At 42.9% G+C, this 25,704-nt stretch overlaps 1 protein-coding gene across 1 annotated transcript in view; it reads left to right on the top strand.

The window, feature by feature from the left end:
• LOC137341186 (alpha-1,6-mannosylglycoprotein 6-beta-N-acetylglucosaminyltransferase B-like) overlaps positions 1-25,704 on the top strand; it is a 649,449-nt gene that overhangs the window by 257,140 nt on the left and 366,605 nt on the right. The window contains exon 4 of the mRNA XM_068004202.1: positions 21,563-21,693. Coding sequence (XP_067860303.1) covers positions 21,563-21,693 — 131 coding nt within the window. The remainder of the gene's footprint in view (positions 1-21,562; positions 21,694-25,704) is intronic.

The following is a 25,704-nucleotide window of genomic DNA, read 5'->3' as shown; positions in this document are numbered from 1 at the left end:
CAAGTGTCTTTCGCATACCGTATACCCCTGCTCTACCGGTGAGAGCATACGTGAGGCGTACGCTACTGGTCGTAATTTTCCGTGTGTCTCCTGTAACAGAACTGCCGAGAGGGTGGTGTCTGTGGTAGCCACCTCCAATGCAAACGGTTCCGTTGGATTTGGGGTTTTTAAAGCAGGCGCAACAGCTAGTGCTTGCTTTAGATCAGTCATGGCCTGGCTGTGTTCTGTTTTCCACTCCCAGGCCACATTCTTTTTTAATAATTCCATCAGTGGGGCCGCCTTTGTGGCGAATCCATCAATATGGTCCCTGCAATATCCCACCAACCCTAAGAAGGACCTTAACCCTTTCACATCCCGCGGAATAGGGAGTCTGCCAACCGTCTCTACCCTTCGCTTGTCAATGTCCCTTTGTCCCGGCGTCAGAATCAATCCCAAGTAAGTAACCTTTTGTTTCATGATCTGCGCTTTTTTAGGGTTAATCTTTAATCCCAAGTCATGTAACAACTGCAGTAATTCACTTAGCAGTTGATAATGTTCCTTCTTGGTTTCAGTTTGTAGGAGTAAGTCATCTACATACTGCACTAGACATTCAGGCCTTGAGAATCCTTTTAACCCTTCCCTCAGTCGTTGGTGAAATATGGACGGGGAATTGTGAAACCCCTGCGGCAGGGTGGTCCATGTATATTGCTGTCCTTGGAAAGTAAATGCAAATTTATATTGACATTCTTTCTCCAGTGGAATAGACCAAAAACCGTTACTTATGTCCAAAACCGTAAACCACTGCGCATCCTCATTTTGTCGAACTACTGTCTCTGGGCTAGTTGCTACTGTAGGGGCTGTTAACGGGGTGACTTTATTTAATTCTCTGTAGTCTATCGTTAGTCGCCAGCTACCATCGGGTTTCCTTACTGGCCAAATAGGTGCGTTATTAGTAGAAGCTATTGGTCTTAATATCCCTTGCTGCAGCAGACTCTGTATCACCTTCTCTATCTCTTCTTCTGCTTGCTTTGGAAAACCATACTGCTTCTGTGGTTTGGGATCTGGACCTTGTATACACACACTCCCGGTCATTTTCCCACAATCATGTTTATGTCGGGCAAATACTATTGAGTTTTGTACAATAATCTGTTGTACTTCACGATCGTTACTCATTTCTCCTGGTTCTATCCACATTTCCCCGATCGTGCATATCCTATCCCGATATTCCCCCACTGGGACGAGTGTGTGATTTATACTGCCCATGCCCAAAGGCATTTGCCAAATCATACAATTAACAGGGTCGAAGCAGAATCCCGCTTTGGCCATATAGTCACTCCCTAATATATGTTCTTGTTCTCTAGGTAATTTAATAAGGACCACTGAATGCTCTATCACTATGTCTCCCACACCGACTTCCAACGGTACACTCACATATCCCACTTGTGAATGCCCTGTGAATCCACTGAGAATAATTTTGTTTTGAATTTTCCAATCTGTGTCCTTGATCTGAGTGGTGTTAACGGTGGTTCGAGATCCCCCTGTGTCCCAAAGAAATGTAAGAGGGCGGCCTCCGACCCTACCATCCACTAGGGGTCTCCCCATGTCATCCAACCGCACGTCACACACCCATAACGGAGAGGCCTGAGACCGTCATTGCAGTTCAGGGTACAACGCGGAACTCGGTGATATTTCTATCGTATCACACTGAGGACTTGGTCTGTTCGGCCCTTCCACGGGTAGGCTCTGATTCCTTCCCCGACCTGCATTCTCTCGTCTCGGGTTCGGGCAGTCCCTTGCGAAGTGTCCCTCTTGGCCACAGTTATAGCATTTGGACACCTCGCCTTGAGTTCTCCCCGTTCCTGAGAAGTTTCCTTTGCCTCTACCTCTTCCCACTGTCTGATAAGCTGGAGGGGGTTTCCCCTGAGTAGGTCCCCTCCCTTCATTTCTCCAGGTTATCGTCTGATCTTTAACAGGCATTGCTCTGTCCCCGGATGCCTTGGATCATTTGGGTATTTCCCTTTCCCATACTCTAACCATCTTCCTAATTATCCAGGGTTCCGTATGTGTGTCATCAGCGGGGTCAAACTGATCTAGTGCCTTCCTCGACTCCTTAGTGCCATGCGACACTAGTGTTCTCAGCCATCGGTTCCTAACCTCCCACTGTAAATTATCCCTGTCTAAGTCTGTACCATAGACCCCCTGAAACACCGCCCAAGTGCGGGCCGAAAATACAGTGGGGTGTTCACCTTTCCTTTGATAGCATCTCATTAGCGCCTCCACTGGATCCCCTCTGTTATCGCCCATGACAGATAATACCTGGTCCTTTAAGGCTTCATTTGTGCCTCTACCAAGTTTTTGTTCCTCCGGTAGGGCGGAGTGTATATGTGGGTGTAGGCACATTAGGATTAATTTCCTTTCCTCAGCATCATCTAAGCCGTGTATCGCTCTCTGTTGCCTGACCGCTAGGAACAACTCCCTAGGATCATCCCCAGGCGCACACGTTCCAATATCTTTCGCAATAACCCTCAGTTCCTGTACCCCAAGTGGGGTGGAATATGTCATATCCTGACCATCTTCCCCCATCTGTGCTCTAGTAGTTACCAGGGGGGCCATTGGGGCAGACGGTTTTTTCTGCTCTGGAGCATATGCTGGCGGTGGGTCCCCTAGTGGAGGTTCCCTATCACCGCTGCTGTATCTATCCGCCTTGTCTGCTAAATCATCCCAATCTACATCCCCTAAACCACTTTCTTCACCTCTCCCGGGTGCAAAAGCACACAATATGCCCCTCTGTGCAGCTAGCTGATCTTGCAGCCTCCCTATCACTTTCTGACACGTTGTGTGATCGCCAGTACTACTCCTCTTCTCCTGAGCTGCTCTGTGAATCACATTCATAGCAGTTTTTAAATCACTACATTGTTGTTTCCATCTCTCCACCTCAGCTTTAGCTGCTTGGGCTTCTCCCTCTCTCTTATTCTTTTCATTAGTCAATTTTTCGCACTGTAACTGATATTGGTTCATGTGCATCAAATCTGCACTTCTCTGTCCCTGTAGATCAGTTACCTTCTCACTAAGGCGGGCTATCTCCTCACGGAGCTTTTTATTCTCTTCCCCTAATTCGTCTTGGATTTTCTGAGTCTCTTCTTTCTCTCTCCTAGCCTGCTGTCGGCATTCTATCCATTCCTCAAGTAAACATCCGATCGCTACGGACTTTTGTATCTTTTTAAATTTCCTATCCGACATCTTTGTTTGTGCAATTTTCCAAAGGACCTCCCCAACAGGCGTTCCCTTGTCTCCAATGTGACCCGCATACTCCCCGTATTGCGGCCACTTCCCTATTACATATTTTTGAAGGAGTCCCTTCCAATCAAAACAGTCCAAGTCCCCAGGGCTTGGTGATTTCCCTTTATTCGTCATCTTACGTTATTAACTATGAATTAACCCAAACTCCTGTTCTCTGTATACTTTGCCAAATTCGGTTCGCCTTGAGGCTCCCACTGACGCAACGGAGAGATTTATCCTCGAGCCCACCCAGGGACGCCAAATATGTTGATCGGAAGTCACCGGTTAACGGTTTTGGCTTAGTACACAGAGGAAGAGTCAATTCTCTCTTAATTCTCAATTCGCTTTATTAACGTTATTAGATCATGTACATACCGCTTATACGTCTAGTTAGATATAGGCATGTAGTTTACAGCAGGTTATACAGGTTTATACTCAAACTAGGATTTAAACGCACACCCACTAAGTTTCCTGAGTAATACTCCCCGAGTATTAGGCTTTAAACGCAAACCCACTAGGTTTCTCTAGTAATACTCCCCGAGTATTAGGCTTTAAACGCACACCCACTAGGTTTTCCTGACAACACTCCCAGAGTGGTCCCAGAATAGAAAGGATATTATATTACCCGGAAAGGAGAGACGCTGCTGGCCAGGCAATTCTCCCTCTTACTCCCGTCTCCACGTCCCTGACGCAGTCTTTACGTCCCTGACGTAAGGTATTCACTTCCACGAGGGTTAGTCTCCAGAGTCTCCCAGAGTCTCCCTTACAAACAAAGACACAAACACACACCAACAAAAACACACACTGACTCTCTCTCTTGCTCACAAACAAACAAAGACACACACTGGGACCAAACCAGCAACTCTTCAGTTTTTATTCCCCAAGTCTGTCTTTTTGAACGATGCTGTCTTCTCCGGTTGGCTCAAAGTTGCTGGAGTGACCGATGTCATCCCCTGATTGGCTCTGTTCCAAGGGCCCAGGTAGCATCACCGTTCCTTTGTCTCTGTAAGAAGCGGAACGAATTCAAACCGGTTCTGGCCAGTTCAGACCAGTGACTGAACTCCAGGTCACCTCAATTCAAAAGGTCAGTGTCTTTGTTAGCACTTCGAATTCAGCTCAGCAGTCTTCTGCAGCCTCTGGCCAACAAAGTGTAGCCACTGTTGTAATGTAGGGCAACATAGCAGCCAAATTGCACACCACAAGTTCTCACAAACAGCAGTGAGATAAATAACCAGATCATCTGTTTTGATTGAGGGATGAATATGAATGTAGGACACCTCCTACAGTGCATCACTTCCTCCGTACTGCATTGGAGTGCCAGCGTAGGTTACGTGTTCACATCTTTGGAGTGGAGCTTGGACCCATGACCTTTTGAATCAGAGGCATGCATGCTACCACTGTGCCTTTCTAAGAGGTGGATGTTGGCTCTGTCCCTTACAAAACATGTCAGAAACTCACAGAAATGGCAGAGACCTGGCACAACTGGATCTCCACAATTTCTCAGTAGGTTCCCTGGGGCAGGTGGGGTTGCAGCTCATAAGGATGGAGCAATGGATGCCCCTTTAGGCCTTTTGGAGAATGCTGAGAGAGGAAAACAGGGTAATTGTGGTTTATTTAAGGGTGATTCAAGCCTTGAATGGCAGCAGAAGAGTAGGAAGGCAGTGGAGTAATGATAGGTTGGGCTAGGGATTGGGGACAAAGTACCTGAGAAAGGACAAATGAAAGATGGCAAGACTGGGTGACGAGAAGGGCCAGGTGGAAAACCATGTGGAAACAAACATTCTGGGACAGCAGCTAAAATGCACACATGAATGGTAAGAGAGGGAAAGCAGGTTGCATAGGCATGGCAGAAATTAGGAGAGACATGCCCTATTTGTAAACACAGAAACAGGTAGGAGATGATATGAGACATTCCAAAGTTAAAAGGCCGTTGTGGCAGTAGGGAATTATGATGTGATCGGACTATAAGTAAACAATAATCTTCACTAAGCTCTTAAAAGTCTGGGATAAATATCATTTAACCCTGGTATTTATTTGTTTTGTCCTTTCAACTTGTTTAGCACTTTAATCTAATTTGTATTGAAGTCTTGAGTTATGCATTGCTGTGTGGAGGGCACATTGTTCATGTCTTTCCATTTGAATACTTTCAGGAAGTAATTGTTCAGAATATTTAGTATTTTTTGGTCAACATCAGTTTCACAACCAGTTGCATCTTTTAAGTTATTCCCTTTTCTCTGACACTCTTTGTACTACTATAAGATTTTTTTTTTTGCTGCTCTATTTTGGCTCAGTAGCTATATATTTTTTCTAGTTCTCTCTTAGCTGTGTTGATAACGCTATTCAAATTTCTGCTTGGTCCTATATTCAGCCCAGTTAGCCCCTTCTCCTTTCTCTCTGCAGAATTTCACTTTTAATCTGTTTGTTAATCCATTTCGGGTCATGTTTCTTCAGTCTGAACTTGTTGATTTTAGTATCTATTTATCTTGTGCATGATGCATTGTTCTTTTGAAAAGTATTCCATTTGTCTTCTATTCAAGTGTTATTAAGCACATCCTCTAAACCATTTGTCTCAATTCTTTCCTCGTCTCTTTGAATTGAGCCTTCATAAAGTTATAAACCTGGCTTCTGGTCTTTGGTATAATTGTGTCTCAGATCATGTTAAACTTGATCATTCTGTGGTCACTGAGCCCCAGAGGTGCCTTGACTTCCATTTCTTGTATGTTATCTGGGTTGTTTATGAACACCAGGTCAAGATGAGCACCGTCTCTTGTGACTCCCCTTACGCACTGAGTCATGAAGCATTGTGTATTACATTTACCAACTCTAACTCTTAAAGCACTTAAGTTTTACCCATTTATAAGGATGTAACACATGACCTCTTCAACCAGAAGACAGAAGAATAAACTCTATCAAACTGTGGATTAGGCTATAAATCACCAGTCAAATTTATTGAACAATAAACAGATGAATCAACTGTATTAAATACAGACAGTGGATTTATTTTCCTCAGATCCAATCATCTCAGCCCCGGGACATTGCTGCAGGAGTTCCTCAGGGCAGTGTCCTAGGCCCAACCATCTTCAACTGCTTCATCAATGACCTTCCCTCCATCATAAGGTCAGAAATGGGGATGTTTGCTGATGATTGCATAGTGTTCAGTTCCATTTGCAACCCCTCAGATAATGAAGCAGTCCGTGCCCGCATGCAGCAAGACCTGGACAACATCCAGGCTTGGGCTGATAAGTGGCAAGTAACATTTGCCCCAGACAAGTGCCAGGCAATGACCATGTCCAACAATAGAGAGTCTAACTACCTCCCCTTGACATTCAACGGCATTACCATCGCCAAATCCCCCACCATCAACGTCCTGGGGTTCACCATTGACCAGAAACTTAACTGGACCAGCCACATAAATATTGTGGCTACAAGAGCAGGTCAGAGGCTGGGTATTCTGTGGCGAATGACTCACCTCTTGACTCCCCAAAGCCTTTCCACTATCTTCAAGGCACAAGTCAGGAGTGTGATGGAATACTCTCCACTTGCCTGGATGAGTACAGTTCCAACAACACTCAAGAAGCTCGACACCATCCAGGACAAAGCAGCCCGCTTGGTTGGCACCCCATCCACCACCCTAAAAATTCACTCCTTGCACCACCGGCGCACTGTGGCTGCAGTGTGTACCATCCACAGAATGCACTGCAGCAACTCAAGTTCAAGTAGGCGGCTCACCACCACCTTCTCAAGGGCAATTAGGGATGGGCAATAAATGCTGGCCTTGCCAGCGATGCCCACATCCCATGAAAGAATCAAAAAAAAAATCAAAAACAACATAGCTGCTTCTCCTGTTCTAACACTTAACATAAAACTGACCCTTGAAACATGGTCCCTTGTGTCTTAATATGGCTATCTACTATCACAAAGTCTCTGATTTGCCCTATCCCTCACAGCTTCAGACCAAGTGTTGACTTGGTGCAGTACAGTCCACAAGATAGATTGAATTTCTTTGAAGATATCCTGAGCAAAGGGAATTAAAACATGTATTTCTTCAACTCCAATAGAGCTGGCAATAGAAGCACTACACTTTTAAAAGATCCACAAGACATCAAATACAAAGATTGTTTGCTGACTAGAGAAACCTCTCACACCTTTGAAGCTAAAGACCTGACATTCACAACTATCCTTTGAAATGGCCAATGCCTGCAAATGCAGCTAGCAATAGCGCACGTTTAAATTGGCAGCCAGACTTCTGTATGAAGAAATTAAAGCATAGACTGCATTAGAAATGTGGCCAAAACTCCCTATTCATCACAAAGCACATAGAATCTTACAGCACAGATGGAGGCCATTTGGCCCATCATGCATATACTGGCTTTTTGATCTCCCCTGATCTTTCCTCTTAGCCCTGCAAATTTTTCCCTTTCAAATACACATTCAATTCCCATTTGAAAGTTATTATTGAATCTGCTTCCACCACCCTTCCAGGCAGTGCATTCCAGATCATTACAACTCGCTGCGTAAAAGAAAATTCTCCTCATCTCCCCCTTGGTTCTTTTGTCAATTATCTTAAATCTCCATCCTTTGGTTATCAACCCTTCTGCCAGTAGAAACAGTTTTTCCCTATGTACTCTATCAAAACGCTTCAGACTAATAACATGAATGCTTCATGTAGCTCTCCTCCAGTAACTCCACTCACAATATCATAATATCAAGATGACTAATCTCACTGTATAAAGCTTATTCATAATTCCTAAGATGTAAATTTCATTGGCCCAGATTTTGCGCTGAGTGGCGAATGAATAGTGCTTGCCACTCGTTGGATTTTAACTTACCCACAAACTATCCACTGGTTTTTGGGCGCCAACTTCCTGTAATGGGGAGCCGAAAAAAGTGCAGCGTCCTCTCCCTGGGCATCTGTGAACTATGTGAGTGAGGCAAGGAACTGTCTGTCCCCTGAACCATTCTGATTGAAGAATCCTTAACAAGCCGTGCAGTCAGAGCTGAGAAGTGCAAGCTAGAACAATAAATTCATTGGAAAATCAGTTAGAGAAAGTGAAATAAAGAGAGGGTAAGAAATATTGAATTAAAAATCTGAGATAAAATGGCCTCCCAATGGACTCCTTCTGTGCCATAAATTTCTATGATTCTATGAAAAGACAAAGAGAAAGTAAAATAAAAAAATTTAAAATGTCCAACAATAATTAAAATCAGAAGGAATAAGAGTCCAGATTTTTAAAAGTTAATTTTCAGTGTTAGAGAGATTGTTTGGTAGTCATTACAACTAAAGTTAGCTTAGACCTAAAAAAACTGAACATCCCTTTTTTCTGGAGAGATTAATTAGTTTCCAGCTGGGCAGGAGAGTAACTTGGCGTTGGTCCATTCATTCCAATGGTGAGTAAGCTGGCAAGCTGTCCTTACCACACAGCTTTCAGAGGAGCAGGGCATCTTGAAGAGCAGCTTCCGGATTTCTGCCTTTGACTGCGCATGTGCACTCACGGAAGTTGCTCTTCCATTGGCCTGAAATAACGATGAGCCCTGTTAGCCTTGCCGTTATTTTAAGAGCAAATTCAGGGCCATTACATATTGTATACATCCTGTATATATTTTAGGTTACAAAGTATATATTTCATTATATCGTGTATGAAGTTTCACTGTGGGATCTGTATGTCTATAGATTTGTAATTTGTAACAATCCCTTACAATTTTCTCTCAAATGTCATCTTATCTGTGGGTATTTTAAAACAAGTTAAACCAACTTTTTCACAAGTCCAGGAATTATGGAGAAGAACAATTCTTCAACATAGCATGTGGGAGTAGAGATACAAGTTTTATGATTAGAACAGTTCCAAATTATGACAAGACAGCGGAGGTTAATTTCTTTTTCTGTCCAGTCTCAGCACTTTTGCCAAGTCCCTAACTGAAGATAAATCATGTTTACAGGTTTTGCAAGAGCCACTTATGACAAAATGAAATGTTGTAAATGTCTTTTATGGGTTCCATTTTGAAAACTAGGTCTCTTGGTCCACTGCTCATGCTTTACTATAAAAGCTTGCATTTGTGGTTACTGAACTTCAGTGCTGCTAACACAATACTTCTGCAGGAACATCCAAATTCAATTAAGATGCTGACAAAGTGCAAGCTTGATAACTTCATAATTAGCTTACCGAGACAAATATTCGGTCAAATGTGTAAATGATATGTGATAGTGGCTCCCTTCTGGTCCTTAAACTACTAGAACTAATTAAAATAGTGCTGAACTTTCACTTTGGCCTTTTTGGCTAACACAGACTTAATATAATCAAAATCAAATCTCCATTACATTGTTTCAGTGGATCCACATAAGGCAATAGTAGCATTTCAAAAGAACACTCTTTGACGCTCACTCTTCCCTTCTTTCACATCAATGTTTGTATGTAAATTTGTCTCTATAGGTAATTAAGGACGTGCAAAGATGTGTCAGAACCAAATTGGAGAAAATGGTGCCTGACTACATGACTCAAATCTAGTTTTATAATGTGGGTAATCCTAAAATCAACCAAGACAAAATGATCCAAATCTTTGTAAAATCACTGGTTGCTAATAACGGGCCCATGTTTCTAATTCCTAGACAATTGAAATTTATTTTTGGAGTGTTGTCTGTGCCTCCCAACCCCTCACCCCCACACTTTTGGGACCCAATGCTAGCATCAAGCAGTCCCACACTAGGAATAGCATTGATCAGATACACAGTAACGGTCCCTCAGCTCTTTGCCAACAATGTGCCCTAACCTCAGAAAAGCCAATCCCAATACACAGAGATTTACTCCATCACTGCTCAGTGTGCATTGCAGCACTTTAATAAGATCTTGATAAGTATTGCCCAGTTTTAGTCATTTATCACCTAGCTGGCAAATAATCCTATCTGTGTTACATTACAAAATTTTAAAGGTAGATGCCAATCCAAGACAATTAAATAATGAATCAGTTGGCAAATTAATCACCCTATGGCTTATATATAGCTGACTTGAGTTTTACTCTTTTTATTTTACTTTTATAGTTTTTAAAGTAAGTATTCAAACTATTTGTTTTTGGCACCCTCTTTTGCTCTCCATTTGGCCTCAATCCTTCACTGCTGCTTAGCTTCATACATAAATTGGTTATATATTTTTCAACTCAAGTCCTGATTTGATTTATTCCAAGTGAATGAGGAAAGCTTCTCACCTTCACTGAGGTAAGGCCATCTTACCCTGTTTACTACTGCTTCATGCAGGCATGATTCTTTGGCCTGGAGCAATCAATAGTCGAAACTCCCCTGAGCCACTCTGTTTTCCAAAATAGGTCGGTTCAGCAATTCTTCTTTTATTGACAGAAACTGTGAAAAGTGAAAAGGCCTGTTTAATCCAAGTTCTCCTGTTTGTCGTTATACCACACAACATATTACACAACATTGCCTCGATGTTGCCTAACATGCACGTCCACAATGGGCCTGATTTTAGCAGGCCTGCGGGTTGGGTTTCGGGTGCGTGGCCTCCGCGCCCGTTGAAATTAGTGGGTTGCCCGCGCGATCGTAGCAGGCAACACACTAATAGGAATCAATTACCTGCTCCTCCGGGCTCCGCGCTGCTGGTCTGCGCGTCGGGCGGGCTGCGCATGCGCAGTACGATCTGTCAGCTGGAGGCTCTCTAGTTAAAGGGGCAGTCCTCCACTGACAGATGCTGCAACCAATGGAACAAATTTCAGCATGGAGCAGCCCAGGGGGAAGGCTGCTCCCAGTTTAATGATGCCTCATCACAGGTATCATCAGATGGGGTGCGGAGGAGGGGGAGGACAGAGATCTTCCACCCGGCGGGTGGGAGGAAGCGGCCTGCCTCTGCCACCAAGAAGGCCTGGCTCGAGGTGGCAGAGGGGGTCACCTGCGCCACCAACATATCGCCCACCCGCATACAGTGCAGGAGGCGCTGCAATGACCTCAGTAGGTCAGCCACAGTGAGAACACGAAGTCTTTCCCCTACACTCCGTCTGCCACAACACTGCCCCCACCCCACATCTCCTTCGGCACCGCCAACACTACTCTGTCACATCACACCTCATACCCACTCAAACCCCATCCTCATCTTACCTCCACCTACTCACCTCGCCAGTACTCATCCTGCCACTAACACGCAACCCAATCCTCATACAATCTCATGGCTCTATCCCATACTCACCCTCTCGTGCATCTCCCTCACGGCCAGCCTCACTCAGCCTGCCACCACCTGTGCTGCAGCCACAGGGCATGCATCACATATGTGCAGTAGGCAGCGTAAGGCAAACGTGCCGTGAGCATGAAGGGGGTGCACAAGGGTGTCGGAGGGTTTGCCATGGGTGTTACCTATATTGAATTTCAGAGCAACAAACATCACACATTATATTGGCACCACCACTGCCATGTCTCCGCGAATCCTGTCTGTTGTGTCCAATAATGCCCGCTCCTGGGTATCACTATGAGGACCCACCACTGATGCCACCCATCGTGTTACTGCAGAGTAGGTGCAGGTGTATTTGCAGGCTCTTCCGCGCAGACGACTGAGAGACATCGGCGGTGTACCCAGCTGCACCCTGGAAGGATGCGGAGGAGAAGTTGTGGAGGGCAGTGGTGACTTTGACAGCGACAGGTAAGCAGTTGGTGCTGGGGTCAGCCAGGAGCAGCTCGGCATGAAAGAGCCTGCAGATCTCCACGACTACATGTCGAGCGAATCTGCGCCTCCGTGTGCACTGCTGCTCGGAGAGGTCCGGGGAGCTGCGCCTCGGTCTGTGGACCCTGTGGCGAGGGTAGTGCCCTCTGCGATGCGTCTCTCTCTGCGGTAGCCCTCCCTCCTGCTGTGCAGGTGGGCGTGCAACAACACCGTCTTGGGGGGCTCCACGTCTCTGCGGCGGACGGCGTGGACTGCGAGGCTGCTGGGGCTGGTCATGCTGTTCGTCCTCCGAGGGTGTCCACGCACCACCCATCTGGCAGGTGTTGTGCAGGGTAGGTGGGTGGTTCCTCGGACTGGGGCTGCGGTTTCGTGTCGGTCTGTCCTCTGGCTTGGCGGGGGGCAGGGGTTGCCCTATGTGACGCGGTGGCCTCCTGCGTGGGTGAGGGCTCTCCCCCGTGGAGTGCACCTTGGCACCTGCCACAGGCTGCTGGCTGCAACACGCCTGGTTGGAGGGAGACTGTTTCCCCCAGTGTGTGAAACAGTCTGCGATGAAGGTGAAATCCCACACTTCCTCTTTTGACAGCTGATTTAGCTCATTAAATGACCTCAACAAGCAAGGTAAGTACACTCAAGTGGAACCCCGCTGGCTTTAATTGCCTGCGGGATTCGCACCAGCGGGGGCTACGCACGCAGCCCCACACGTCATCGGGGAACCCAGAAGTGGTCGGGATCGCGGTGCGATCCGGTCACGTGACCGGATATCGGGATTTTCGGGGCCCCCCCGCTGGAAACCCGCAGGAAACCCGACGCTAAAATCGAGCCCAATGTTTTAGGCTTCTCAGAGGTACACTATCTGCATGTGGCAATTAACATGGCCTCAAAAGAAAATATAAATTCAAATTCAAACTCCAAGCTGTTGAAGTATATGTCCCTTTCTCTGCCTCACTACAAAATTTGCCATTTTTCTGAGCAGCTGTTATCAATTTAACAAAGCTGCATCTCCAGACACATGCACCACATTTACACAAGTCACCTGATCAAATCACAACAAAACAGGCCATTGTTTATCAGTGACTGAATAAGAAGAATTCTGTTTTATTACATGGGACTCTGAGATTTTTACCAGTTGCATTCCCAATCCCCATTTGGATTATGATGATCAGTAAATATCTAATTGCATTTTTATTAGATGGGATTTTCTGCAATTTTTACCAGTGTTTTGGAGATTGTATTTCAGAGTGGTGGTGGGGGGAGCGTGTGATAACTACTGAAGTTGTGTGGCTGAGGGGGCAAATTGTTGATCAATTTAAAGGGGAAACGATCAGCTTATTTCTGTCACTCACTGTAAAAGGCTTGATGCTGTAATTAAGCACAAAGAGGACCTTATTTATAATAATGAGCACAACAATACTGAAAAAACAATGAATAAAATTTGAACATTTTATATACTGTACTGCTGTATCAGAGAAGCCTCATTTAAAGCTGTTTTCAGTCCTATACAAAATATAATTTACAGATCTCTGCTAATTGGTAATCATTGTGAATGTTGATCACTGTGCCCATGGCAACCCAATTTTAATAGTGGCAATAAACTTGACCGCTTTAGAACTTGTGCCTGTTCTTCAAAAATCCGGGAGACACAGGGTTCCCCCAGTGTCATCAACCAAAAAAACTGATAAAAGTGCCTCCTTTTTAGAGGGCACAACTAATAGAAATCCAAATCATAAAAAAATAAAGGAGACTTAACAAATTAAATAACAATGTTGCCACCCTTGTCCAATATGCCCTCCAGTCCATGTGGTGCCCACCAGTCGCAGAAGGCCTCAAGCATACGAGTGAACACTGCGTGCTCCTTCTCCAGGGCCACCCAGGTGCAGAGTAAGCCATGAAAGAGAGGCAGGCAGCTAGAGCGACCACTGCCATGGGCCGTGTCCAACCTGGATCTGTGGATGGCCTGCTTGGCCAGAAGCAAACCCACGAAGAGGTCCCCTGACTTGCCCACGCCCCCTCCGCACCGAGTGGCCAAAGATTAAAAGCGTGAGAATGAAGTGGAGCCAGAAGTTGAGGAGCAGCCCCTTCAAATAGTGAAACAGGGACTGCAACCTCACACTGTGTAAATGGGATAGACTGACTCATCCAGGCCGCAAAAGTTAAAGGCAACCTGAGAGTCCGTGAAGTGACTTAAAACCTGTTTGATGGAACTGCTCCATGCAGCAGTCTCCACCCCAGATCCCCAATGTGGGAATGATTGTTAGCAGTTAGTTGTAGGTTTATTGTCGGTCACATTCTAATAAGTTCTCGGTACGACATTCAGTTTTAGTCAGTGATAACAGTTTAGCCCTTAAGCATTCAGTTAATGTGGGGTAATTCATCTAACTGTGAAGCAGCTAGGTACAGCATGATCTGTGACGCAGCCAATAAACCTGAAACAGATCACAGCCAGAAGATATAATGTGGCATTTAACCATGTTTATCTGTAAACCAAATTACAGGATTGTTCAGGCTGGATGTCAACATTTTCTATCGCGGTTCTTTCTCATTTTAAAGGGCAGCATGAGGCTTGTGCTAATAACAAGTTGATCAGATTTTAGAGGTATTGAGGATGATTTTTAACTTCTTCCCAAAATGGGCATGGAGTTGGTGGAGCAGTCACGTTGCCTGCTTGAAGCTAATGTCAGGAGGTCCGAGCCCTTTCGGGTCTGGGCCTCACCAGCATAATTCAGGTGCGCTGCCGATCTCTCAATAAGGGCTAGCAGGCAGCTCGCCGCACCGGTGGGCAGAAAATTCAACTGCTCCCTGGGTGAGCCGAACAGAGAATGGGTAGTAAGGGTTGGGGGCGGGGAGGGTGCACTGGGTTGGGAGGATCCCACCCATTTTCTTGGTGCACTCCTCCTGGCCCCACAAAACTTCCAGGTTGTTTCTGGAGGGAACACCAATGGTCCCTTTTAAGGACTATTGGTTAGGCCGCTCACTGCCATGTACAAATGGGTGGAGTATGCTTGGCGCACGCTCTGCCCAATTGACCTAAAAATTGCAAACCGGATCCCGATTTGCATACATAAGTAGCCTCTCATCTGATTTGGGTGGGCATGCTGCATGCCGATTTACAGGCCCACCTTCAGCATCCAAGTGATAGTGGAAATACCCCCCCACCATTGCCAGCCTGAAGTTAAATGAAGTCAAATTTGTCGAGTAAAATGATAGGCAGACTTGGTCCTTGTTTCTTGCCTTTATTTCAGTATTACAGTGCGATAAGCAGGATACAGTCAAGCCTCGGCACAAGCTCTTCAGACAGTACCCCCCACTAACAGCAAAAGCGTGGCCTCTTTATGCTACCTTTGCTCATACTTTGGACATGCCCACCGAAACCCACCTTATACACATAGACTGGGTATCTTTGTCTGCCACTCAAACACCACTTAAAACCAACTGGCTTTGGCACAACTATTTTCCCCACAAAGATTGCTCTGTCTTTGTTCACCTCACTTTTCCCGAACTTTGAGAAATACCCAATTTGAATCAATAAGAAGTCAATTGCTAGGCGAGGACATGTCTCGACTTGTCTTTAGTTGGGCGGCTCTTCAACCCTATCAGTCTTCACTGTTTCTCTTTCCCTCATTCATGTCTCAACACAGGCAGCAGTTGAAAATCATCCCTCTTGTCTTCACTTTTTTGTTTGCAGATAGGATGATACAAAAATTGGCCATGGAGTTGATTGTGAGGAGAAAAACTGTAGGCTGTAGGAAGATATCAATAGACTAGTCAGGTGGGCAGAAAAGTGGCAAATTTAATTCAATCCAGAGAAGTGTGAGGTGATGCATTTGGGGAGGCAAACAAGACAAGGGAATACACAATAAATGGTAGGATACTAAGAGTTGTAGAGGAACAGAGGAACCTTGGGAGTGCATGTCCACAGATCCCTGAAGGTAGCAGGTCAGGTAGATGAGATGGTTAAGCCAGCAAATGGGATACTTTCCTCTATTAGCCGAGGCATAGAATGTAAGAGCTGGGAGGTTATGCTAGAACTGCATAAAACACTGGTTAGGCTACAGCTTGAGTGCTGGGTTCAGTTCTGGTCACCACAATACAGGAAAGATGTGATTGCACTAGAGAGGGTACAGAGGAGATTTACGAAGATGTTGCCAGGACTGGAGAATTTTAGCTGTGTGGAAAGATTGGTTAGGCTGGGATTGTTTTCTTTGGAACAAAGGAGGCTGAGGGGAGATTTAATTGAGGTGTATAAAATTGAGGGGCCTAGATAAAGTGGATAGGAAGGACCTATTTCCCTTAGCAGAAAGGTCAGTAACCAGGGGCATAGATTTAAAGTAATTGGTAGAAGGATCAGAGGGGAGCTGAGGAGAAAATTTTTCACCCAGAGGGCGGTAGTGGTCTGGAACTCACTGCCTGAAAGGGTGGTAGAGGCAGAAACCCTCATTACATTTAAAAGGTACTTGGATATGCACTTGAAGTACCTTAGCCCACAAGGCTACGTACCAAGTGCTGAAAAGTGGGATTAGGCATGATAGCACTTTTTCGGCCGGCACAGACACGATGGGCTGAATGGCCTTCTTCTGTGCCTTAAATTTCTATGATTTCTATGATTCCCCTCCCATTCCCAAAGGCACCAAATCTTGCTTGCAGCCCTTTGTTACCATCCAGAAGTGGCCAATCTTCACGTCACCCTAAATAATTTCTATAAATTATGCAAACATATTGGGGGGAGAGAATCACAGAGACAAGTTCCTTCCCTCACTCAATTGCCCACACGTGTATTTTCAACAAGGGTCACTGGATAGTAAATAGTGATGGACAGCCTAGCTGATTTCTAACCCTCTCTAACGCACATGCTCTAAGGCCAATTGTAGTACCCTTACTGTCACCCTGGCTGAGGTTGGCTAACTCAGCAGAAGTTTAGGATTTAACCTGTGTCATTCCAGGTATCTACAGCTTGGTGCTACATTGGGCACACACTTTCATTATTCCAGGGTGGGAAAGAAGTTTCAACTATCATGCAACATTTTCGTCCTTTGGGATCATGTACAAGCAATATGACATTTTTCCAATCCAGTAATGTGTCATTGCTCTAGGCAATAAGGCAGTTTCCACATGCCTCCAGTGCACTGAAGTATTCTTGTGTGTGATGTGAATGGAGGATCAATAAACCTTTTATCACAGTATTACACACCAGAAACTACTTGGGCTGCCTGCAATGTTCTCCTGTTCACTCTGTAAAGTGGTAAATATCATCCCGTGTGACCATTATATTCAAAGTAGAGCTAACTATGAAGTAGATACATTAATAGGGCAATGCAATGTGATAACTCTCTGTTGATCAGTAAGCTTAAAGAAAGGGTTATAGCCTTAATAGAGCAAGGTACAAAACTTACAAGGGTAGACAATAGCTTTTTGAGGCAAGTGGACAGGATTAGATTTGATAAGTGCGTGATTGCAGGTCAGTGAGATGTCCAGGCAAACATTAGACCTTAAGAATGAACCTTCAGGCAGTGGAGCTGGAGACCAGTAAACCAGGGATAAGGTTGTGAAAATATAGTGACTAGTGCCCAGGGAAACCAAAGTAATGGGGATATTGGTTGCATTAAGGTTGGAAAAAGAAGCAAAAGTGGTAATAAAGCCTTCAAAGATACTCATGAGAACCCAATAACCAATAGATTCCTGTCACTGTCCAATGTTGCAGAAGGTAACATGACCCTTAAAGAACTGGAAGCCAGAATAGCAGAGGAGACGGTTCAGACAAAGACACAGTCTGTAGGTCAGAGAGAGACTGTGGTTACTGGGGATTCTTTGCTCAGGAAAATAGATAACCATGTGTGCCAGAAAGACAAGGCTCACTGGATGGTGAGCTGTCTACCTGGAGATAGAGCAGTAGACACTGAGGAACGGTTAGAAGGGATTCTGAAGGGTTCAGGAGTAGGGCATGTGTTGTAATCCACTGAAGTTAATGACATAGGGAAAATTAGCATAAGGGCCTTAAAAGGCATAAACATGAGGATTGCCTCAAAACTCAAAGAAAGGGGATGAAAATAGTGATCTCTTCTCTACTTCCAATGTTTGGAAAAGGAGAGGCGTTCAATAATAAGATTGTATGTAATTAAATCGCTGCCAACCTGGTCTCAAAGCAACAATGCTACCTCCATAAATAACTCGGATCATTACCAGATCAAAATGGCTGGCACAGGAGAGATGGGCTGCACCTTAATCAAATAGGAGCAAAGAAACTTGAAAGGAACATTGAGGCAGCAATTAAAATTCATAGAATGTACAGGTCAGAAACCGACCATGTGGCGCAACTGGTCTATGCCGCTGTTTATAATCTACACGAGCTTCCTCCCACCCTACTTTGTATAACCCTATCAACACATCCTTCTATTTCTTTCTCCATCATGTACTTATCAAGCTTCCCCTTAAATGCATCTATGCTATTCGCCTCAACTACTCCATGTGGTAGCAAGTTCCACATTCTAACCACTCATTGGGTAAAGAAGTTTCTCCTGAATTCTTTATTGGATTTATTAGTGACTATCTTATATTTATGACACCTAGTTTTGGATTCCCCCAGAAATGGAAACATCTTCTCTATGTATGCCCTTTCAAACCTCTTCATAATTTTAAAGATCTCTTATTAGTCACCCCTTAGCCTTCTCTTTTCTAAAGAGCCCCAGCTTATTCAGTCTTTCCTGATGTTATAACCTCTCAGTTCTTGTATCATACTTGTGAATCTTTTTTGCACCTTCTCCAGTGCCTCTATATCCCTCTTGTAATATGAAGACCATAAATGTGCACAGTACTCTTAGGTGTAGTCTAACCAAGGTCCTATACAAATTTAACATAATCTCTCTGGTTTTCAATTCTATTCCTCTAGAAATGAACCTCTGTGTTCTGTTTGCATTTTTTATGGCCTTGTTAACCTGCATTGTTACTTTTAATGATTTGTGAATCTGTACCCCTAAATTCCTTTGCTCCTCTACCCCATTTAGACTCTTACTTTCCAAGGAATATGTGGCTTCCTTAGTCCCCTGACCAAAATGCACCACTTCACACTTACCTATATTCATAGAATGGTTACAGCACTGAAGGAGGCCAATCGGCCCATCGAGCCCGTGCCGGCTGTTTGTAAGAGCAATCCTGTTAGTCTGATTCCCCTGCTCTTTCCCCGTAGCCCTGCAATTTTTTCCCCTTCAAGTATTTTTCCAATTCCTTTTTGAAAGCCACAATTGAATCTGCCCCACCACCCTTTCCGGCAGCGCATTCCAGATCATAACTACTTGCTGTGTTAAAAGAAAGCTTTTCCTCATGTCGCCTTTGGTTCTTTTGCCAATCACCTTAAAGCTGTGCCCTCCGCCAATGGGAACAGTTTCTCTTTATTTACTTTATCTAAACCCTTCGTGATTTTGAACACTTCTTTCAAATCTCCTCTTGATTTTCTCTGTTCTAAGGAGAACAACCCCAGCTTCTCCCGTCTTTCTGCGTAACTGAAGTCCCTCATCCCTGGAACCATTCTACTAAATCTCTTCTGCACTCTCTCTGAGGCCTTCGTATTGAAATTCATTTGCCATTTACATGCCCGTTCTGCAAGTTTATTAACGTCTGCTTGTATTTGTCGCAGCCTTCCGCAGTATTAACTATACCCCCCCAATTTGGTGTCATCCGCAAATTTTGAACTTGCACTTCTGATTCCCGAGACTAAATCTTTATGTAAATGTTGAACAACTGTGGCCCCAGCACCGACCCCTGTGGAACACCACTTCTCACCTTCTGCCAGTCTGAGTAAATACCTTCAACCCCACCTCTCTGTTTTCTGTTTTATAGCCAAATTATTTAAACTAGATTAAGGCCACACTATACCACTTCTCATTCTCATTACAGACACACACTCACCTCTTCCTTGTTCATTTCACAGCATCCACTAGTACCATTCTCTTTTCACTTGCTAGCATTTGCAATAGATAGATGTGGGTGGGGTGGTGAAGAGGACTGGGAAATAACTGCATAATGGAAATAATTTGATCCTAGGGTAGAAGGTGGTCAGCAGGCATGTATGAACACAGAAACCCTGAGGAACACACATGTACAGGAGCCCAGAAAAAAGCTAACATTTAGAGATGTGAAAGAAGGCAAATCTACACTAAGGTACTTATATATGAAGGCAAGACGCATTAGAAATAATAAGATGACATAACTGGAGGCTGATGTGGCAGTAGGGAACTATGATGTGGTGGGAATATCAGAAATATGTTAGAACCCAGAGGATGGAAATTAATTTACATTCAGGAATATACAGTGTTCAGGAAAGGCGGTGTGTAACCATTTAAGGCAGGAACAACTGGGAGGCAAATGCAGTTGATCAAGTGGGAGGGGGTAAGCCAATTAAGGCCCTGCTGCAACAGGCTGATAGGTCAGCGACAGCCTTACTGGTGAAGCGCAGCTGCCTCCTGCACTGCTCCTCAAATATCCAAGAAAGTAACTCTTGGCCTATAGATCCTGTGGGCTGGGTAAGGCATCTATGAACAGCCCCCCTTACCTGTTGTTTGGCCTGATTCTTCAGGCGGCAGCTGCTACTGCTACTCTTAATTCAACTGTTCAACCATCCAAAAGAGTGAAATAAAATCAGCACCCATGATGAGCAGTGTATGCTTAATCAGAGTTCTATGGGGGAAAAAAAATCAGAAAGAAGCAAACAGGAAGTTCATAATTGCCTTGGAAATGCATTACTCACATTGGCATACAGATTCTAATGACCTAAGGGCCTGCAGATGAGTGCCCTTTTAAATTCAGCTTCCAGTTATGTCAGTCAGTTGTGAAGCCAATGTCGCTAAGTTTTACTCGGCGGGTTTGCTGCTGGGTAGGACTTTTGACCCGCCCAGTTAAAATCGCGTCAGGGTCCAAATGACATCATCAGACCCTTATTTAAATTTATTCATGAGGCACCCGCCTGTTTCTGGTGGGTGCATTTCTGATCTGAGTCAGCTCTGGAGTTGTAAAGGCAGTTGGCAAGTTTCTGGCCAGGCCAGGACGGTAAGTTGATTTCCATTCACCCGCCCCATTCTTGCTGGGCTGGTTGGGTTAAAATTGGGGCCAATGACTTTAAATTACAGTTTTAATTAATATAAGTCCGTGGTGAATTTGCAGTATTTTCTGGCAACACCATCAGAGCATAATAGTTGCTGTAGTTACCATGAGGATGATGCTTAAAATTTAACATTGATTTAGAAAAGTTTGTTTCAGCATTGATTAATTCTTTTATTATTATTATTATTATCTGCAGGACTGTAAATGGTCTTTTTAATTGTATTTCATTGTGATTGGGGTTTCTTTACCAGTAATATTTGAGCAACAAACATATGTCGTCTTAACCAAATTCAATTCTGGTTGATATACGATTCATGACTATTATCTTAACAATCTTGCATCATTAAGGTGTTCAGTGGCTTATAGCCCCATGGATGTGATACAAATTTATTTTATTAGAAATTGAGGCCAATAGTTTAAGTCAAAGTTTATATTTCTCTACTGAATATTAAAGGTTCTAAAGTGATTACTGTGTAATATATTATTCCCCTTTTACTCATTAAAAATAATAATTCTTATCCCTTTTAGCAATGTCATGAAAGCTCAAAAGTGAATTTCTTTCTTAGTTTCCAGCCTGCTGGACTGATGGAGAAGATTCAAGCCATAGCACAGAACGTTTCAAACCTAACAACCAAAGTGGAGCAGCTTCTGCAGACAAGCTTCACAGCAAGAAGAGAAGTTGCTTTCTATGGGAAAGGTATGTTATTTTGCAGATTCTTCTATGTGGAAACCAAAGAACAGATAAAATCTTATCAGATAATTGGAATTTAGGTAACAGATTAACATGATTACACATCCTTGCTCCACAAATCATCTTAAGGCAGAGCAAAGTCAGTTGAATTTACATCCTTATTTGAAGTGAGGATTTGTTTTCTAGTTGATTTCCAATTTAATTTTCTGAATAGTTTAGTTTGGTTTGGGGGAGTTGCAACAGCTGTCGCAATTCTTACATAAAACAGACAGAAGGGCATTTGAGGCTTCAATGGATACATGGAAAAATTCTACCTCAATAGCTCCAAATTAGATTTAGAAACTGTGCTAAAGCATGCTTTCAAGTCAGTTGCTGCACTGCATTATCAGTTTAAAAAAAAATGAAATTGAGCAGTCTCCATTTCCCATCATTTGAAAGTGTGACATTAATTATCACCGAGAGGGGTATAAATTTGCCTTGCGTTAGTGTAAAATGGGCGATAGTGAATCGACAGTCCGTTTTACACTCTGCCTGATTTTCTTTTTATAAGCTCACAAAATGGGATGCCGATTTGCTATCACCTGTTTTGCGTCAACCCCCTAAGACAAATTTATACCCCAGAGATTTTCTAGGAAATTCTTGACCTTAGTTATAATCAGAATGAACTGCAAAGCATTTTACTGTTCTGGATTTCCATTAGAGATCTTCTGAAAATGTCAGACATGTTATGAAGACCACCAGACTGTATTAAGATTTGTCACAGTGCATTCTACAGTTGGATAATAATAGGCCAGAAATAACCACTGGCAGGCACTTCATATACTGGGAGTAGCCAATTATAATGGTCTTCCATCCTATTCATAAATGGTATAGTCCTTCCTTATGTTTCTAAAATGGTTTCTTATAATAAATAATAATTATTCCTTTTGTGATTTTTTTTTTCCAATTTATTTTCATTCTCAGGCTTGTCTAAATTTGTTTTATTCCAAAGGGTGGGGTTGATTGGCTCTATAATTTAATGCAACTCTGGCCAGCAGAAACAATGATTCAAATGGGCAAGTCATATATTGGCAGTTTTTCCTCATTTTACCCTCCCAACTCCAATATAGTAGATTGTTCTGCATGGTTCACTAGTTAATGATTTGTTGATAAAATTCATACTTGAGGTTGGTAGATTTGAGTGATAGAGACTGCCCTGATGCTTGAAGCTGTGTTTTTCTGTTTGAGAGAGATTATTTTAGCAGTCAAGCTTCTCTAGTTCTTTGTCAAAACAGACTGTAATAGACTATTACTTTCAAATTGAGATGCACAACTTTGTGGAGAAAATGGAGTTCATTAGTAAAATAGTGAGTAGTTTTAATCATTAGGACTTAAGAAATCTTTTTTATTTCAAATGGTTCTAATATTTGTCTTCATGTGAGTAAGCAACTCCTCTGAGTTCAATATTAAAGATGGTGGTGGAAATGTAAATCTGCATTGCTGTTTGCAGTCATTGTGCTTTGGAAGACTTTCGAGGACCTGTATCATCTTGCAGTTTAGATTATATCTTCAAAACTTTTCACTTTTTACAGAAATTACATTAATTCTATACCTGCTAACATTTTGGAACAACTTGAATTGCAGTTCCAGTCTTGCAAGATTTTTTACAACGTTATATAAATATATATATGGCACTTCTAAAATCTTTAAAATAATTGCTTTAAAGATCATAGTGCATCAAAAAACCAACTGCTATCTTTGGTTACTAATAGTTTTTGATGGTAGTGCCATAGCTTGTTCTAATCTGTTATTCTAATTGTGCTATCTTCAATTCTCTTCGTGTGATGTCCCAGAGGTTTTAGGAAGGCATATATTTTTAAAAGGTTTGTCTTGGGAAAAGTGGTCCATTAGATACATCAATGGGCAGTACTTAATTGAAATCTAATAGAGGCATCCCAAAAAACATAGCAGGAAAGATCATCACTAATGATGTCTGCTTGAAAGAGGCTGTTAGCAGTGTCGTTTGAACTGGAGGAATATAAAAATTACATTGACTAATTATCATCAGCTATATATAATTAGTAAACTTGTCTGAAATTATGTGGTTACATTGGTTAATTAGAAAATTCAGATCTGCTCTTTTTACTGGGATGAACACTGGGAGGAAGGAATTGAAGTGTGACAGGCAGATGAAACTGAGATTTCATGCTCTAACTTCATTTTATTGGTGTTATGGAATCTAGGTGGGTAGAAGATTAGATATAGATCAGCCATGATCAAATTGAATGGCGGAACAAGCTCGAAGGGCTGAATGGCCTACTCTTGTTCCTATGTTCCTATCAGCACTTAGAATTATAATAATCCTTGAACTGATAGTTAAATGGAGGATGTTACAAGATTAAGGCATTTTGAGGGATTTATTGATACAGAAAGATTGGATGTAAACTGAAGATACCTGCTAGGAACATACTGACAAATTGAGATCCCAATAAACCCAATTACTTTGCATTAAGGAACCATTGTTTCTACTCTTTGAATTAATTATGATGTAGGTGTATTTTATGTTTTCAGTAAAATATTTTCAAGGGTTTTGAACAAATTTCTAACTTACTTGCCTTAATGATTTAACTGTAGATGCATATTGGAGATGAAATTGGTCCCTTGTTGGAGCTAGATGGTGAACTGTAAAGGGTAGTGTACTAATTATATGTTAACTGGGAAGAATATGAAATTACAATTGGTGTTATTGTACAGGAGTTAGTGGTTCTCCTCAATTGACAATATATGTTAGTTATTCCCCTCAGCCGACAAAATATTCCTCAAGAAAGGCCATTTATTTCTGAATTTTCTCCTTCAATGTATCAATGCGCCACTTGGACTCCTGCATCTCTAACTGGTGTTGATCCTTAAGCTCAACAACGTCAGGCACACCTCAATCATGGTGCTGTCATTCATTAATCCTGGATCCTAAATGGCATCTCATAGCAGCTTTGAACAGCTTCTTAGCATTCAAGTGATGGCACCAGTGAAAACATGTGTAGACCAGCTGGTTATTGGAACAGCTGAACTTATTGTCTGGAAGTGCTATGCTTACTGGAACTTTAATTCAGATTCCAGTTTTAAATCATCCTGGCGAGCTGAGTGCTTGCTGATTGTAACACAGATTGTTATAGTAATCAGCTTGAAACCTCTTGTATTGTTAGCTGAGCAGAGAGAAGCAGAACACCATTTTAAAACATGAGGCTGATTAAAATTAAAATGCAGGTGAGGGGAGAAACTGTATGGGGAAGTTGTGCCGGGGGGTAAAATTGTTTTGGGATGTCATAGCATATAAGAAATATTCTTTTCTATTTAGGTTATTTAAGCACATAGTAAATATTGATCTTAGCCATATGTATGATCCACCGTTCCCTTTAACAGACATCTCATTCCATATTAATTATTGGCATCTTTACTTAATAAGCACAAAATATCAGTTCTGGACTCTAAGAAACTCATTTACCTCTTCCCTAATATACGCAGCCTATGCTGCCTTAAGTAGTATTTTTTTTTAAAAATAGCTGTTTAAGAAGTAGCTTCCCAGCTATAATCTCAATCCTTGCATGTATCATTGCCTATAATCAAACCTAACATGTAAACTTTTAATAGCATTTGCCAAACAAAGAAAATATATTTCAGAGAGCGCAATTTCTCCAAGTGCTACAAAACGTCTCTTTGCCATTGAGGCTTCTTCGACACTTTTGAAGAATAGATGCAGCAGTATTTTTGACTAGCTTAACTTTGGCGTCCTTCATTTTCTGTTCAGTTTTCTATCTGTGTCTAATTGGTTTTGGTTGCTGCTCCTGTTTGCTCATTGTTTGTATTTGCTCCTGCTTTCCAGGATGTTTCTTATGATCTCCAGTTCATTCTCACTTCAATTTCTGAATAGTCCTTTTGTGAGCTCCTTCCAACTGACCAGGTTGTAACAGGAGATTTAGCTGGCCATGGTATACGTTTAAAGGCCTCAGCCTTTCCCCAAGTTGAAATGACATGGAAAAG

The sequence above is a fragment of the Heptranchias perlo genome, chromosome 23 (genome assembly GCF_035084215.1).
Source record: "Heptranchias perlo isolate sHepPer1 chromosome 23, sHepPer1.hap1, whole genome shotgun sequence".
NCBI classification, from domain to species: Eukaryota; Metazoa; Chordata; class Chondrichthyes; order Hexanchiformes; family Hexanchidae; genus Heptranchias; species Heptranchias perlo.
Note: the sequence above shows the minus strand (reverse complement) of the source record. Positions and strands in the feature narration are given on the sequence as shown.